Here is a 13246-nt window from a genome sequence, read left to right as displayed (position 1 = left end):
CTCTTGCGTTTGCTTTCTTGATAAATTATTCTATAACCTACCTCCCCTTCTGAAACTAAATATGGACTGCCTGGCTGATCCATTACACCTTTGTTGGGAGTCTCTACCTTTGGTAAACCTCTCAGCAAAAGGCATGCCATCCAGGGCATCTCCTGACCTGTGGTGCCCACAGCTCGCTCCCAGACTGAGTCAAATCAGACTGATGAACTGGAGAGGGTGTGCGTATGGGCAGTAGTAGTGTTTTGGGGGGTGGGGAAATAATTTCTAACTCGAGGCAAATTCCTCACTGCCGACAGTTCTTAAACACCCTCTTTCTTATTACGTGTGCATGCGCGTGCGCGCACACGCACACACAATTTATATTCCAAAAAATAAATCCACCTCAGGGAAATGGAGAAAAAAAGTTGGAAATCGGCCAAGAAATCTCCCTCAGCAGCTAAGCCACTTAGAATCTCTGTAACAAAAGTCCTTTGTTCAAGAGGCTCCAGGCAACAGAATCCCCCATTGTGTTCCATGTTACCTGACCTAATTAACTTATTTGGAACAGGAGTCTTTTGAGCTAGAAGCTACCATCATCCAATGGCAGCCAGAAAAGAAGCCCTTGGGGTTACCAATTCCTACACCTGTTCTCACACATGATAGAAATGGAGTCATCCCTCACCCAGACCAACAGGAACTGTTCCATTAGATTCCACTTAGATACTGGGCTTCACAATAGAAGGTCTTAATGGGTGCAGGTCCTTTTGTTGTTTAGCGTAAGCCCATGATCACAGCGGAAAACAATTTATATAATCCTTAGGAATCCCAGGCAGGAAATGGTAGCTGTCACCCTCACAAGAGCAAGGGAGAAAGGGCAGGAGTCTCTCAAAAAGGAAATGCACAGCTACAAACACATATGTACTGAATTTAATCTTAATTTCTCAAGCTGAGTAATTATTTCTTGAGTAGTTCAAATCTCCTACTCATGAATAGTAAATAAATAAAATTGGGACTTTCACATGGAAGGCTGTTGACAATAAGAGAAGTCCCCTATGTCTGGTTCACTACCTCCTGAGTGCTACCTCTGTGGAAAAAGTTTCATCTTACTTTTGAGTCACTGTCACTTTATGTATTTATTCCCCAGAGTTATAAAGAGCTGAAAGTTCGAGACAAAAGGCTTTGAAAATTATACTCCCTGAGTCTCTTGTCATTCAAGGTTTCTAACGTTAAGTGAAGAGTATTCTTCTGTTTCCAAGAGAAGACACTAAAAATCAATATTGCAACCGGCCCAGTGAGAGCTCAGAGGCCACTGGGGCCTTTCTATCCTCCGGCATTTGAAGTGCATATGCTCAATTCAATCACACTCTCTGCCACCACAATCAAAGTCACATGTTACAAAATAACTTAAAGGTTATTACTCATCACAACAATCCGCCTTGCCAGGGCAACCGAAGCTGCATCAGCCAGGCTTCCGGTGGGTAAGCCTTGTTTGCACACGTACTGCTCATGCACAGACCTGAACACAAAGATGCACAGACAAACACACACATAGACATTTGCAGAAAATAGCTGAGAAGACAAAACAGCGACTCCAGCTTGGCTTAAAGAGAGGCACTCAAAAGAAGTCCCTAGAGACTGCAAGACGAATGCACCACAGCTCGTAGAAGAACACATCCAGGGCCATGCTTTATTAGAGAAAGACAGAGGTGTGTGCTCAGGGGGGAACAGATGGGAGGAGACGCCGGGCAATTAGAGAAGTGGACAGAAAACGTGGTTAGTGGTAGCAACAGACCCGTTCCCAAGGACCAGGAAAACCAATCTGTTACAGAGAGCGGAGTCAGTGGCGAGAAAGACGAAAGGTGGCCAGGCTCGAGGAAGGTCCACTTACTGACGCTGCCACACACGGCCATGCAGTACTCCTCTGTGTCAAAGTTGTTTCGGTTGCCGCCACATCCGCCGTAAAAGAACGGGGCGCACTTCCCTTCGGTCACATCAAAGTACCAGCGGGAGATCATTGCTCGGCATGGCCCCGTCTCGGCCTGTTCAGAGCACACCTCTAATCAGAGGAGACGTGGGGAACCACATTTAGCATGAAAAGGTACCAGCTCGCGGTTCACGCACATGTTTACTTTTCTTATGCATCAGTCCTCCCCGGGGGTGACGTGGGCTGGGATTATCAGGCAGATTCTGCCCAACATTTGAATCACCTACCAGGACTTTGGAATGACCTCTGAAACAGAGCCGTGCATGCTCACCTGGTTTAATGAGCGTAGCTTCGTAGTAGTAAAAGGATTCCAGCTGGAGGTGAACATTATCTTTTAGCCGCTTTTAGATTAATAGTAAATGCCCCAAAGTGTCTGCACAGCGAAATATTTCTTCACTCTAACAAATAAACTTCTCTTCTAGAATAACCTCAAGTCAGCTTTAAAGGTAAAAGGATCGTGTCTGCTTCTGAGGTAAAAAACGTACCCTCTCACAAACATCTGATTGTTTTCCTTCAAGGACAGCCTTGCCTCAGAGTATAAAATAATTACACGTATTTTGAATTTGATCCAGTTTGCAGAGAATCAGCCTGTCCACTGACCGTATTTGAAAACGTATGTAACATCTGTAAATGTGACTGACAGCTGATTATATTAACTTTAGTTAAATACAATTCTTGATTTTTCATTTATCTGTCCTTTGGGCAATAACGTCACAAACAATAAAACATCGTTAACCAACTCTAATTTGTTAATACATACCATGTACCGTTTTACCTTAAAGCACATCTTACCTGTCAACACATTTTGCCACCCTCCCCAAGATCAGTGCCACAATCACTGATTGATCCAAGTGTAATAACCTCTCTGTTTCCATTTGTAAAGTTATGGTGATTAGAAAAGGAACTCTTCCTCCCATGTGTATTCCATTTTTGTTAGAAGTAAAATAATTCTCCCTCTGAGTTTCTGTCTTGCCCTAGCTAGGCTTATAGAGAAACTGTGGATGTCTGAGCCCACACAGATGTCTTGTTTATTAGTTTTCCTATCATACCAAGAAAAAGCATCCTTCTCAAAATGCAAAACTCAGAGCTTCCAAATTAGGAATATTCAACAACATTCCTCTGTTCAGTCCTTTAATCATTCACTCAAAGACAAAGATCCATACCATCTATGTAAACGAGAACTACTGTTTAACCTCCCTATACACCACTTATTGCTCTTTCCAATTGAGACTGAGGTGATGGCAAAACCAGGAGCTACCACCACCACGATGGCATCGACAGTCAGCATGGAGCTCAGAAGGTGGATGGCAAATACTGTGCAGGTGAAAAGCCGGTGTACCGGATATCCAAGGTGGTTCTGGCGCTCTTTAGTTGGTTTTCAGATGGACGTATCTGGCTCCAGGAGCATCAGCGCTTAAGGTCACCCATCTCTAATGTCTTCTCCTTCAGTACTGCTGCTTTAGAAGTCCATCCTTGCCAAGCCATGATGTATTTTCAGTTTGTTTTCTGCACAGAGCTCTCCTGTACGATGAGAATCTGCCAACCCATTCACACACGCTCCCCATCCATTTGTGCAAGTTATCTCCCATAAAGTAAAGGACTGGTAGTCATATTTATAAAGGATAAAATAAGTTTTGGGAGTGGGGGGAGAGCCTGATCACCTCTCAGTTACTGACAAAGCAGCTTCTGGGCTGTAGAGCTAAAAGCCACACACCCCAGAGGTGGGCTCCCTGCAAACCACAGCCATCAGCTGTCTCCACTCCTGGACCTTAACGACTTTCTCTCTCCCAGCTGTAAGAAACACCTTTACAGGCTCTCTCGTATTTCCCTCGCCAATCTGCACGTTTATGTGACAGGCTCTTTCTTGTTGCGAAGATGTGGTAATATTCATCATTAATCCCTTCCTCAGGCTGTACTCATTGCAACAAGACTGCCAGGCAACGAATGATGTTTTCTGAGCCTACACTGTGGGTGAAGTTGGCCCTGGAGTCGCCAGAGGCTGCTGCTAGCAAGAAAGGCACAGGGTGTCACAGGACCGTCGGCAACAAAGCCCGTCGTGCCTCAACAACTCACCGAGGTCCTCACATTTTAGAGGTCTTAGTACCAAGTACGTGTGGTCGTGTACTCGTCTGCTGCAGGCCCCACACTGACCATGACGGCTGTGCAGGGGCAGGAACCTGTCTCTACGGCATCTGCTGTGTACTAAATAAAGTGAGAGAATTTGGGGTAGGGGGAAAAGTGAAGTTGTGGGATAAAAGAATGCCGATCAAAGGACAGGATCCATGATAGATATCTGCCTTTGTGTGTCACCTCGTAATTACTTCTGATCAAGGCAAAACCTCCCAGTCTGGAACTCAAACAGCATTTTAATACAGCGTCGTTTTCTTATACCGCAAGTGAAACATTTTTATTTCATTCATGTAATTTTTCTTCTGCCTTGTTCAAAAATGGCTATGAAACCCCTTTGTCACACCTAAATTTGCAGAGTCCCAGTCAGCCAGAAAAAGCATTCAGGACTCAAAATCCATTCATACGTCGACTAAGCAAATGGAATGAACCACATGATGAGCTCACAATTCTTGCCAGCATCTCCAGCTGCAAGGGTCTGAACCCATCAATCCAAAAAGGCGAAGATCGGAGTGACACCACATTTGGGGAGTGTTCTGGTGGCTCTCCTGACATTATCAGGGCTGTTGCACTCTTAACACTGAAGGCCTCACACAGTTCCATGACTCTGGCGTATGTGGACAAGGTGACACACAGCCATCAATCCCACAGTACTCACACAGAACACAGGACAACGTGGCCAGAGCTGGTATAATAGTGTGTGATAATCTAATGTCAAATAAATAATGTACCGGGGAGTACCCACATGGGAGCCTCCAGAACAGGGGTACGAATGGCTCTCTGTCACTTTGCAACCTCTCAAAGACAAGGACTCTGTCCGGCTGGTTCTGATCTGCTGACGTGGAGGAGTGCGTTCCAGCTGGCTTGAACCAGAGCAAGCAGGCAGGAGAGAAAGGGTAGCTCGTAATCCCGCCAATCTTCAGCACCGCTGTTCTACCATGGAGCTGACCTCTCCCAACTTTCCTTCTGGCTAGGACTCGGACATCAACTTCCTCAAGTACTAGGGCTCATTTCAGAGGGGACTCAGTGGGATATTATTTACAATACCATACCTTCTAGGACTGTAATCCCCCTAAAACAGAATCCACCTGAAAATTAAAACTGTAGTTTTCTTTTTTCCACCTTCATTTTCTTCTCAAAATGTAAAATAATAAGTAAAAAGACTCACATTTTAAAGCCATTCAAATTCCAATCCACCTTCATTTCTATTCAAAGTAAATCTTCCATACCATAATGAAGAAAATTTGCCCAGAATAAAAGCAGGGATCTTTCTCAGAATGCTTAAAGTCAGACAGAAATATTGGCCCAGACTTACATAGACATCTAAGGAACGATGATCTTTGTTTATTCATATTTAATTCTTAAACTTCTAAGATCATAAATAGGTTTCTCAATATTCATCTAGCTGAATTCTGCTGGCAGGGAATGCTTAATCTCTTCTTTTAGAATAGCTCTATCCACCCTTTAAGACAAGAGACCATTTAATAAACTGAAATACTAGTATACACAAAGCATATGAGCTTACGTGCTTAAAAACCAGCTCTATGCATTTTATATCTTTGTAACGTAGGCCCTTGCCAAGATCTGAGCTGGTTTCAACACTAAATTCCATTTTCTAAAAATCAATAATATACAAATACAATATAGGAGCAAAGCTGGAGCTCCCTAATATAAAATGATTAGGCAGTCCACTGTCCAAAAAATAACGCCTTAACCACAAAAAATTAACTCTAAATAGATGTCAAATTGAAGTAAACTTTATTGTGGACAACCAAACTTAGAGAATTTTGTACTTTAAAAAAATATCAGCATGAAGACAGCTGTGAAAGTGGCAGCTAGGATGAGGGGAAAATCACCACTTTCCAATGTACAATAATTATAATGCCTCCTTAAAAAGCAAGATTAATGGGTGCCTGGCTGGCTCAGCTGGTTGAGCATCAATTCTTGATCTCAGGGTCATGAGTTTGAGCCCCACACTGGGTGTGGAGCCTACTTAAAAAATTAACAAGTAATGGGGGCGCCTGGGTGGCTCAGTTGGTTAAGCGACTGCCTTCGGCTCAGGTCATGATCCTGGAGTCTCGGGATCGAGTCCCGCATCGGACTCCCTGCTCGGCGGGGAGTCTGCTTCTCCCTCTGATCCTCCCCCCTCTCATGTTCTCTCTCTCTGTCTCATTCTCTCTCTCAAAATAAATAAATAAAATCTTAAAAAAAAAAAAAAAAAAAAAAAAAAATTAACAAGTAATGTAAAAAGTGTTTAAAAAAATAAATAAAAAGCAAAATTAATAGATTAACAAATAATTAGCTTTAAATAAAGCACTAACTAAAGAATAATTTTAGAATAATGTAAAGCTTTTTATTATTCGTTTTTAATAACTAAATTTCAATTATTCTGACTACTGGTATATGTAAAAATAAAACCAGTATTGTATGGAATGTATAAGGTTTAAATTTACAAATTCTGAGAAAGCAATCACTTGAATAATCCTAGAAGACTCTTTTATAGAAAGCTAGAAATTATATATTCTGATATTGTAAAGAAACAAAAAAAATTATGTAGAATTTCTTCATATGCTGCAAGAATATATGCAGAATTAAAGTTCAGATATAGTACAAATATACCTATTTTCTTTGAGCTAAAAATTACATACCTTGAAATTTTATTTTTTTTTAAGTAGTCTCCACGCTCAGCGTGGAGCCCAATGCGGGGCTTGAACTCACAACCCTGAGATCAAGACCTGAGCTGAGATCAAGAGTTGGATGCTTAACTAACTGAGCCACCCAGATACTCCCATACCTTGAAAATTTAGAATACAAAGGGCAAATATAAGAAGACAAATACAGTCTGACTTTGTAATAAATCACTTGTTTAATGTTAACAGTAAAATAAAAGCAATGACAGAAATATTAAAATCTACTAAATATGCTTATCTTTAATATTTCCAATAAGTGTTGACTGATATGCCTAATCATTCAATTAATAATGAATATGGGCAGTTTCAACACAGTTTATAATAACTACTTTTCAGCCTAATTAAGTTATTCCTGCAATTCTAAATATTACTATGGGGTGCAACTTCGTGATCCTAAGTTATTAGAACACATCTCATATTCTGTTGAATAAAGTAGACAGATTTGTGTTTAACTCCTAAGTAAAATTTTAAAAAGGCAACATACCAGAAAAACAATGATTAAGAGTGTATTTTTTGCAACAACAGATACATGTACTTTTAACTAAAAGGAAATTTTATAATGTGCTTGCAAATATTAGCAAGTAGCCATCAGAAAACCTGTCCAATAGAAAATAATTCTGATCAGGGCAATAAATGACCAGATATTTATTACCTAGTAATTGTATTTCATGAAATAAAGGCATATAAAAATAGGTAAACAAGCTTGGGCCAAAAGTCTTATAACAAATCTCACTTAAGCCCCAAATATGGTTTGGACTATGTAAACAAGTGATGGGAACAGCTGTGCGTGGTCATGAAATCATTGACTCAGTAAGAAACGACGGGTGTCACGGACGGAAGTCTCTACAAGATATCTGTAGTTGGCTAGCCTGTTAACTGAAGTGTGTTGAATCTCTGAGGCTACCTCATACATCTGTCATTCCAATTATACCTGACCCAATTCTCACATCTCCCCATGATGAAAAAGTCTTTATAAAATGCCACTCGAAGGAGATCCACTTGTAAGGATTTAGACTCATGGGTACTCTCGTGGTGGCGGTGCTGGCCGCACCCAAAGAAGGGCACCACTATGACTTTTCCTGATTTCTTTGTTTCCTGTTATGGGAATAAACTTGTTTTTCATGGAGCTGTGTGGTTAGAGCAACATGGTATTATAAGAAGCTCCAAACTCTGAATAAGATAAGAAGAGGTCATGTCCTCTGCTGGAAATAAGGCAAAGTGATTTTTCTTAGTGACGGAGAGGCAGGGTATACTGGGAAACTGATTATCTCCGGGCGGGGGAGTGTGATTTATAATGTTCAATGATTAACATGGTGTAAATACTCCCACCCTTGGTATTTCAAGATATCACTGGTTGTGGCTCACAAAATTCCTGTATAATCACCTTTTACAGGCTAGCAGGAGTTATCTACCCTGCACCAATGAGAGGAATTATAATAAAGGCACAAGTGAAACTAGTCACAATTGCATATATAGGAAGAAAGTAAGAGTCTTCTAATTTGCTTGGCCTTGAGAGCTGAATTTTTACAAAATTGCTCAGTGGGAAGACACATCAGGGTTCTTTCACACTTGGTGACATTTGATAATATATTAAGAACACCCCCCCCATAGATAAGGATGGTTTTCCCTTTCAGTTTCTTATTCCCTGTCTCAATCTCCTACATCTGCAAGGTATGAGGGGCATGCAATGCTACTAGAAACTATCCCTCAAAGTGCAGTCCATGGATCAACGGGGCCAGCATACCTGGGTCTCAGGAGCCACTCCAGAGGTCTATCTCTGAATCTATGTTTAGCAAGTGCCTCAGTGGCTTGAATGGACATTAGTGTTTGAGAAAGCAGTGTGATAAACCCTTTTATGTGCAGCTGAAATGTCGAAACCAGTTATGGAAGATTCACTTTCTGAAATGATCAGAGGGGAAGGATGAGTAAAAAAGAAGCATAGGTTTTTGGCTTATCAAGAGAAGTCCACGTATATTGGGGAAAAGAGGAATACAACATATTTTAGTAGAGGTATTAAGATTCAACTATGATCTTTCTCAAAAACTTAATTTTAAGAGTTAGCCATACATATCTCTTTGACAGTTTCAATACTTGTGCCTTAAATCCAGTACCAACATAATCATTTTCTTACCTACATGTCTATGAAAACGTAGACTTCTCAGAAATCTGAATTTAAGTGATAATGTTCTTGTAACATGCCAGAACACCAGAAATAAAGTTATTATTTTTATTTAGAGAAATAAACAAAGAAGCAATGAAGGAGGCTTGAAATTTACTATCTTTTATCACCTCTCTGTCAAGAAAGAATTACATGGAGTTCCCGTTCTTGCAACAAAAAAGGATGCTTCTAGATAATGCCAGTCCTCGTTGGAAGACAATCCTGCTGTTTCATGACCTTTTCGGGGGGAGACTGGGCGTGTCCACCTTGCCATTTTAGCTGGTCTCTTGTCACAGGACCCAGCAGGAAAGGATGGGCATCCTCCGGCTGAGAACATGTGTTCCTGATTGCTATAGGGACCCTCACTACCATCTGCTATTTTAAAACGGTGTACCAGGGGAGAGTGAACTGCTTTTGGAAGAATACAAAACAAAGCCGGGAAGGCAGTTTTGCTCCATCTCTCACTGCTTACATGGCAAATATGCACACGCAATATTTAAAAAAATAAAAATTTTGTGCTGATTTGTCTCTAAGCTATGAAACGACATTTCATATCTTACCAGATACCTGTTTTTACCTGATAAATGAGTAATTTATCATCTTTTTTGAGCATATGTTTTATTTATTCTTCTCAAACAAACAAAAATGTTCACTAGCTACCTACAACGTGCAAAGCGCTGACCTCAGCGTCACAGCCGACGTTAAGATGAGACACTGTCTCGCAGGGGTGTCTCCCCGCTCACATATTTAAAGCTGGACAGCATTGGAGATCCCTGTGTCATAGTCCAGGGGTTGCAACCAGAGAGATTCTGCCCCCATCCCCTCCCAGGGGACATCCAGCAAAGACTAGAAACATTTATAGTTGTCACAACCAGGGGGTGTTCCTGGCACGTGGTGGGAGGGATAGTGCTACTAAATATCCTAAAATGAACGGAATTGTACCATTGTACTGTACCGTATCAGGCTCAAAACACTGTTAACGCTGAGACTGAGAAACCTTGCCACAGTCCACGCAAACCCCAGAAGGACTCACGCTGCGTTGTAGTAATTTTGCCCAATCCGGAGACTGAGGGCTAATGAGCAACAGTCGCCGACACCTCAGAAATCTTAACAACTACTATTAAATTCCAGAACAGCTTTAGTCATGAGATTGCCCAACGAGGGCCTTCTATGTTTCTCTAATGAAACATTACGAATTCAAACTCACACGCAAGGAACACAAACTTTCTGTCCAGATTCTGTCATACTCTCATATTCGGCCTCAGAAATTATATCCAACAGGAACATAAAGTAAATTTAAGAAAAAGAGAGACAGCCCTCTTCTCATAGTTAAATACTTGAACAGTCTTACCATGATAAACAAAGCACAATGCACCTCTGACAAGTCTTCAGTTATAAACTCCTTTTACCATTTCAAGAGTCTCTCAAATTTATTTATTTATTTATTATTTAAATAAAAGTTTACTTATTCTTTTTTAGTAATCTCTACACCCAACGTGGGGCTCGAAATCACGACCCCGAGATCAAGAGTTGCATGTTCTTCTGACTGAGCCAGCCAGGTGCCCCAATTTTTAAAATTTGGGCTTTTCTGAAGGGTTTTATTGAGCAAGTTTTTGAGGTGAGATTCAGTCAGCCTCACCTTGCCTTGATTTCCTGCTCTTCTAACAAAATCCTAACGGGTCAGAGGTTGGAAGAGGTGGCTGGAAGCCAGCGATGAATTTTGAGAAGGGCAAGATGGTTGATGGCCGAGAGAAAGAGGTGTTTAGAGACTGCAACCCATCCTGCTTAAAAAGTCCAGGAAGCGTTTTTCTACAAGAGAACTACAGATTTCCATTAAAACCCACAATTCTGTTACCTGCCTGTGGAATCTGAGCCCCTACTCAGTGAGGCAAATGGACTGGCTAAAAAGGCATGCCTCTGAAAATGACATCAAGTCTAAGTGAATAATGAATTGTTCTCTCACTTGCTAGATTCTTTTATTACGTTTGATTTTTTTTTAATTGCAAATTCCATGTTGTATAGATATATGCAATTGTTGTGTCTGAGGCATTTGTACATTTTTTGAACAGCAACTGATTTGGGGAAAAACATGAGAAAGACTAGTATTTTTTTTTTAAACTGGTTTCTGGACTTGAATTGGAATGAAATTATTTTTTATCTTTATAGATGTAGACATAATTGCATTAAAATGCCTTTGGTTGATTATGTCCATTACTAACACTGAGTCTTGAAACAATACAATGTAGGAATGGAACATGAACAGTACAAGCCATGAGCAACACGGTATTGTAAGAAGCTCCAAATGTAAAATATCAAGCAAATGAAGTTCAAAAGTATAATTTCCTATGTGGCCATGCAGGTCTTTGGGAATATCCTAAACCACTGATTTCTGCACTTTATGGTGTGCAAATTATATCTCAATAAATTTATTAAAAAATAGAAAACTATTTATGTATACACACCATTTTTTATATAGCTCTCATCCTCACTCTTACATTTTAAGCAAACTACCTGACTGGGCTTTCTGAATTGGCACCACCTAGCTACATGAAATGAAGTGGTCAACGCCATGCTCGGTCTCTGTCAAAGCGTGTTTCAAACACCTCAACATCAATGGCTATCATGCCGTGGGCACCATCAGGAACAGGCTGCCACCTGTCACATCTATGCCCAGTACCAACATGAGTTCTCTCAACATCGTTAGGAAGGATGCTACACTCTGGTCCAGGAACAGGGGTGTATCTTAGGGGCCCTTAGTCATAATACTGAGGGAAAGGCTTCTTCGAAAGGGAAGAGCCATTATCCCTTTGCCTTGTTCCCAAATACAAACTGGAGCTTTATTTTCATTTTTGGGCAGCACGCTGCTATGAGGCCTTCAACAAGAGTATGTGAGCACATTTTTATGTTCCCAAGTCATGGTCAGTTTTCCCCCAAACCTGGTAAAAGGCTAAATACGAATGATAAGAATCCTATTAGTGAATCACAGGACACCTTGTTAAGTGTCACATCCATTACAGACAGGTAACAATGGAGATGTCAGTATTAGGCTAAGGTTTGGTTCCTCTACCCTGGAGATCGGTGCAAGCCACTCTGATTTATTTACGACAGTTCTCGAATTCCTTCTTTTTGGTGCTCTATAAACTGGCAAATCTCGATTCTTCTTGAAAAATCACTCACATGCCAAATTCTCATCAATGCCTTAGTTAAAACTGAGGCAGAGCACTCTCCTTCCTCTGTGCTGTTGAAATGCCCTAGCAGCCAGGTCAAAGAGACCTGTGTCTCTCCCCAGGAGGGAGTGTGCAGGAATGGCTGGGAGCAACATGACGGAGCTACCCTATTCATATCCCTGTGCCCCCGGGAACCAGGGCAATGCCCAGAACCTGAGTGTCTGGCTGATGTTGGTGGAACATTCAGCAGTAAATCACATGGTGCTGCTCCCAGATTAATGAGGACCAGAGGGAGAAGAGAAATAATTTCATTCTGCAGAGTTCAGTCATCTAGCCCAAGGCAAACAACATTAGATCAAACTTTTTAACTTCATCATCATATACGATGCTTAAAGAGCCACCTGAATCAGTCTCTGTCCATTTAATAGATGAACTTCCAAGAGGTTCAAAATACCCGCAAGAAATGAGACACTATCTTGAAATGCAGTAGCATTTAATATTATCTGGGTTGAATTTTCAGCTAGACATAAAATTTAACTGCAGGTATTTTAATATACAATGTATATTCATAAAAAAATATTTTAACCAAGAAATCGAGTTTAGGTTGTTTTTCTTAACATGTATAAATATCACCTCTATTATACCAATAGATATGGATACAGCACATTTATGCTTTTTATAATACAAAAAACCCAATCTGTTGGTTTACCTTTGGCATTCCTAATTAGTAGTGAACATTAGTTCTCTGAAAAATTGGAATAATGCTTATAGCCGTGACAAACTATAGCATATAGGTTAAATGAACACTTACTATCTACCAGGAACTGCACTAAGTGTTTCTCATAGATTACACTTCAATGAATCCTCACCAAATGATTAAAATGAGATAAGTATTATTAAACCCCACTTTACAGAGGGAAGCAGTGGGATTTCAAGGTTATTTGACGGACACAAATTTACATGGTTAGGTGACAGAGCTGAGACTTGATTCTGGGCAGCCTGAGAGCTTTTAAAACAAACCAAACGCTTACAATGTGCCAGGCATTACAGTAAATGCTGAACATGGATCAGCTAATGTAATTTGTTCAACAAACATGAACCGTCTTATCAGCATCTATACCATACACATGAAAAAATACTT

At 40.7% G+C, this 13246-nt stretch overlaps 1 protein-coding gene across 6 annotated transcripts in view; it reads right to left on the bottom strand.

The window, feature by feature from the left end:
* APP (amyloid beta precursor protein) overlaps nucleotides 1-13246 on the bottom strand; it is a 256472-nt gene that overhangs the window by 99472 nt on the left and 143754 nt on the right. For 4 of the 6 annotated variants that reach the window (XM_036072762.2, XM_036072763.2, XM_036072764.2 and 1 more), the window contains exon 7: nucleotides 1868-2035. The exons of the other annotated variants lie outside the window; for them this stretch is intronic. In XM_036072762.2, the coding sequence (XP_035928655.1) occupies nucleotides 1868-2035 (168 nt within the window). The remainder of the gene's footprint in view (nucleotides 1-1867; nucleotides 2036-13246) is intronic. 6 annotated transcript variants of the gene reach the window in all.

The sequence above is a fragment of the Halichoerus grypus genome, chromosome 1 (assembly GCF_964656455.1).
Source record: "Halichoerus grypus chromosome 1, mHalGry1.hap1.1, whole genome shotgun sequence".
Taxonomy (NCBI): domain Eukaryota; kingdom Metazoa; phylum Chordata; class Mammalia; order Carnivora; family Phocidae; genus Halichoerus; species Halichoerus grypus.
This window is presented reverse-complemented; position numbering and strand designations above follow the sequence as displayed.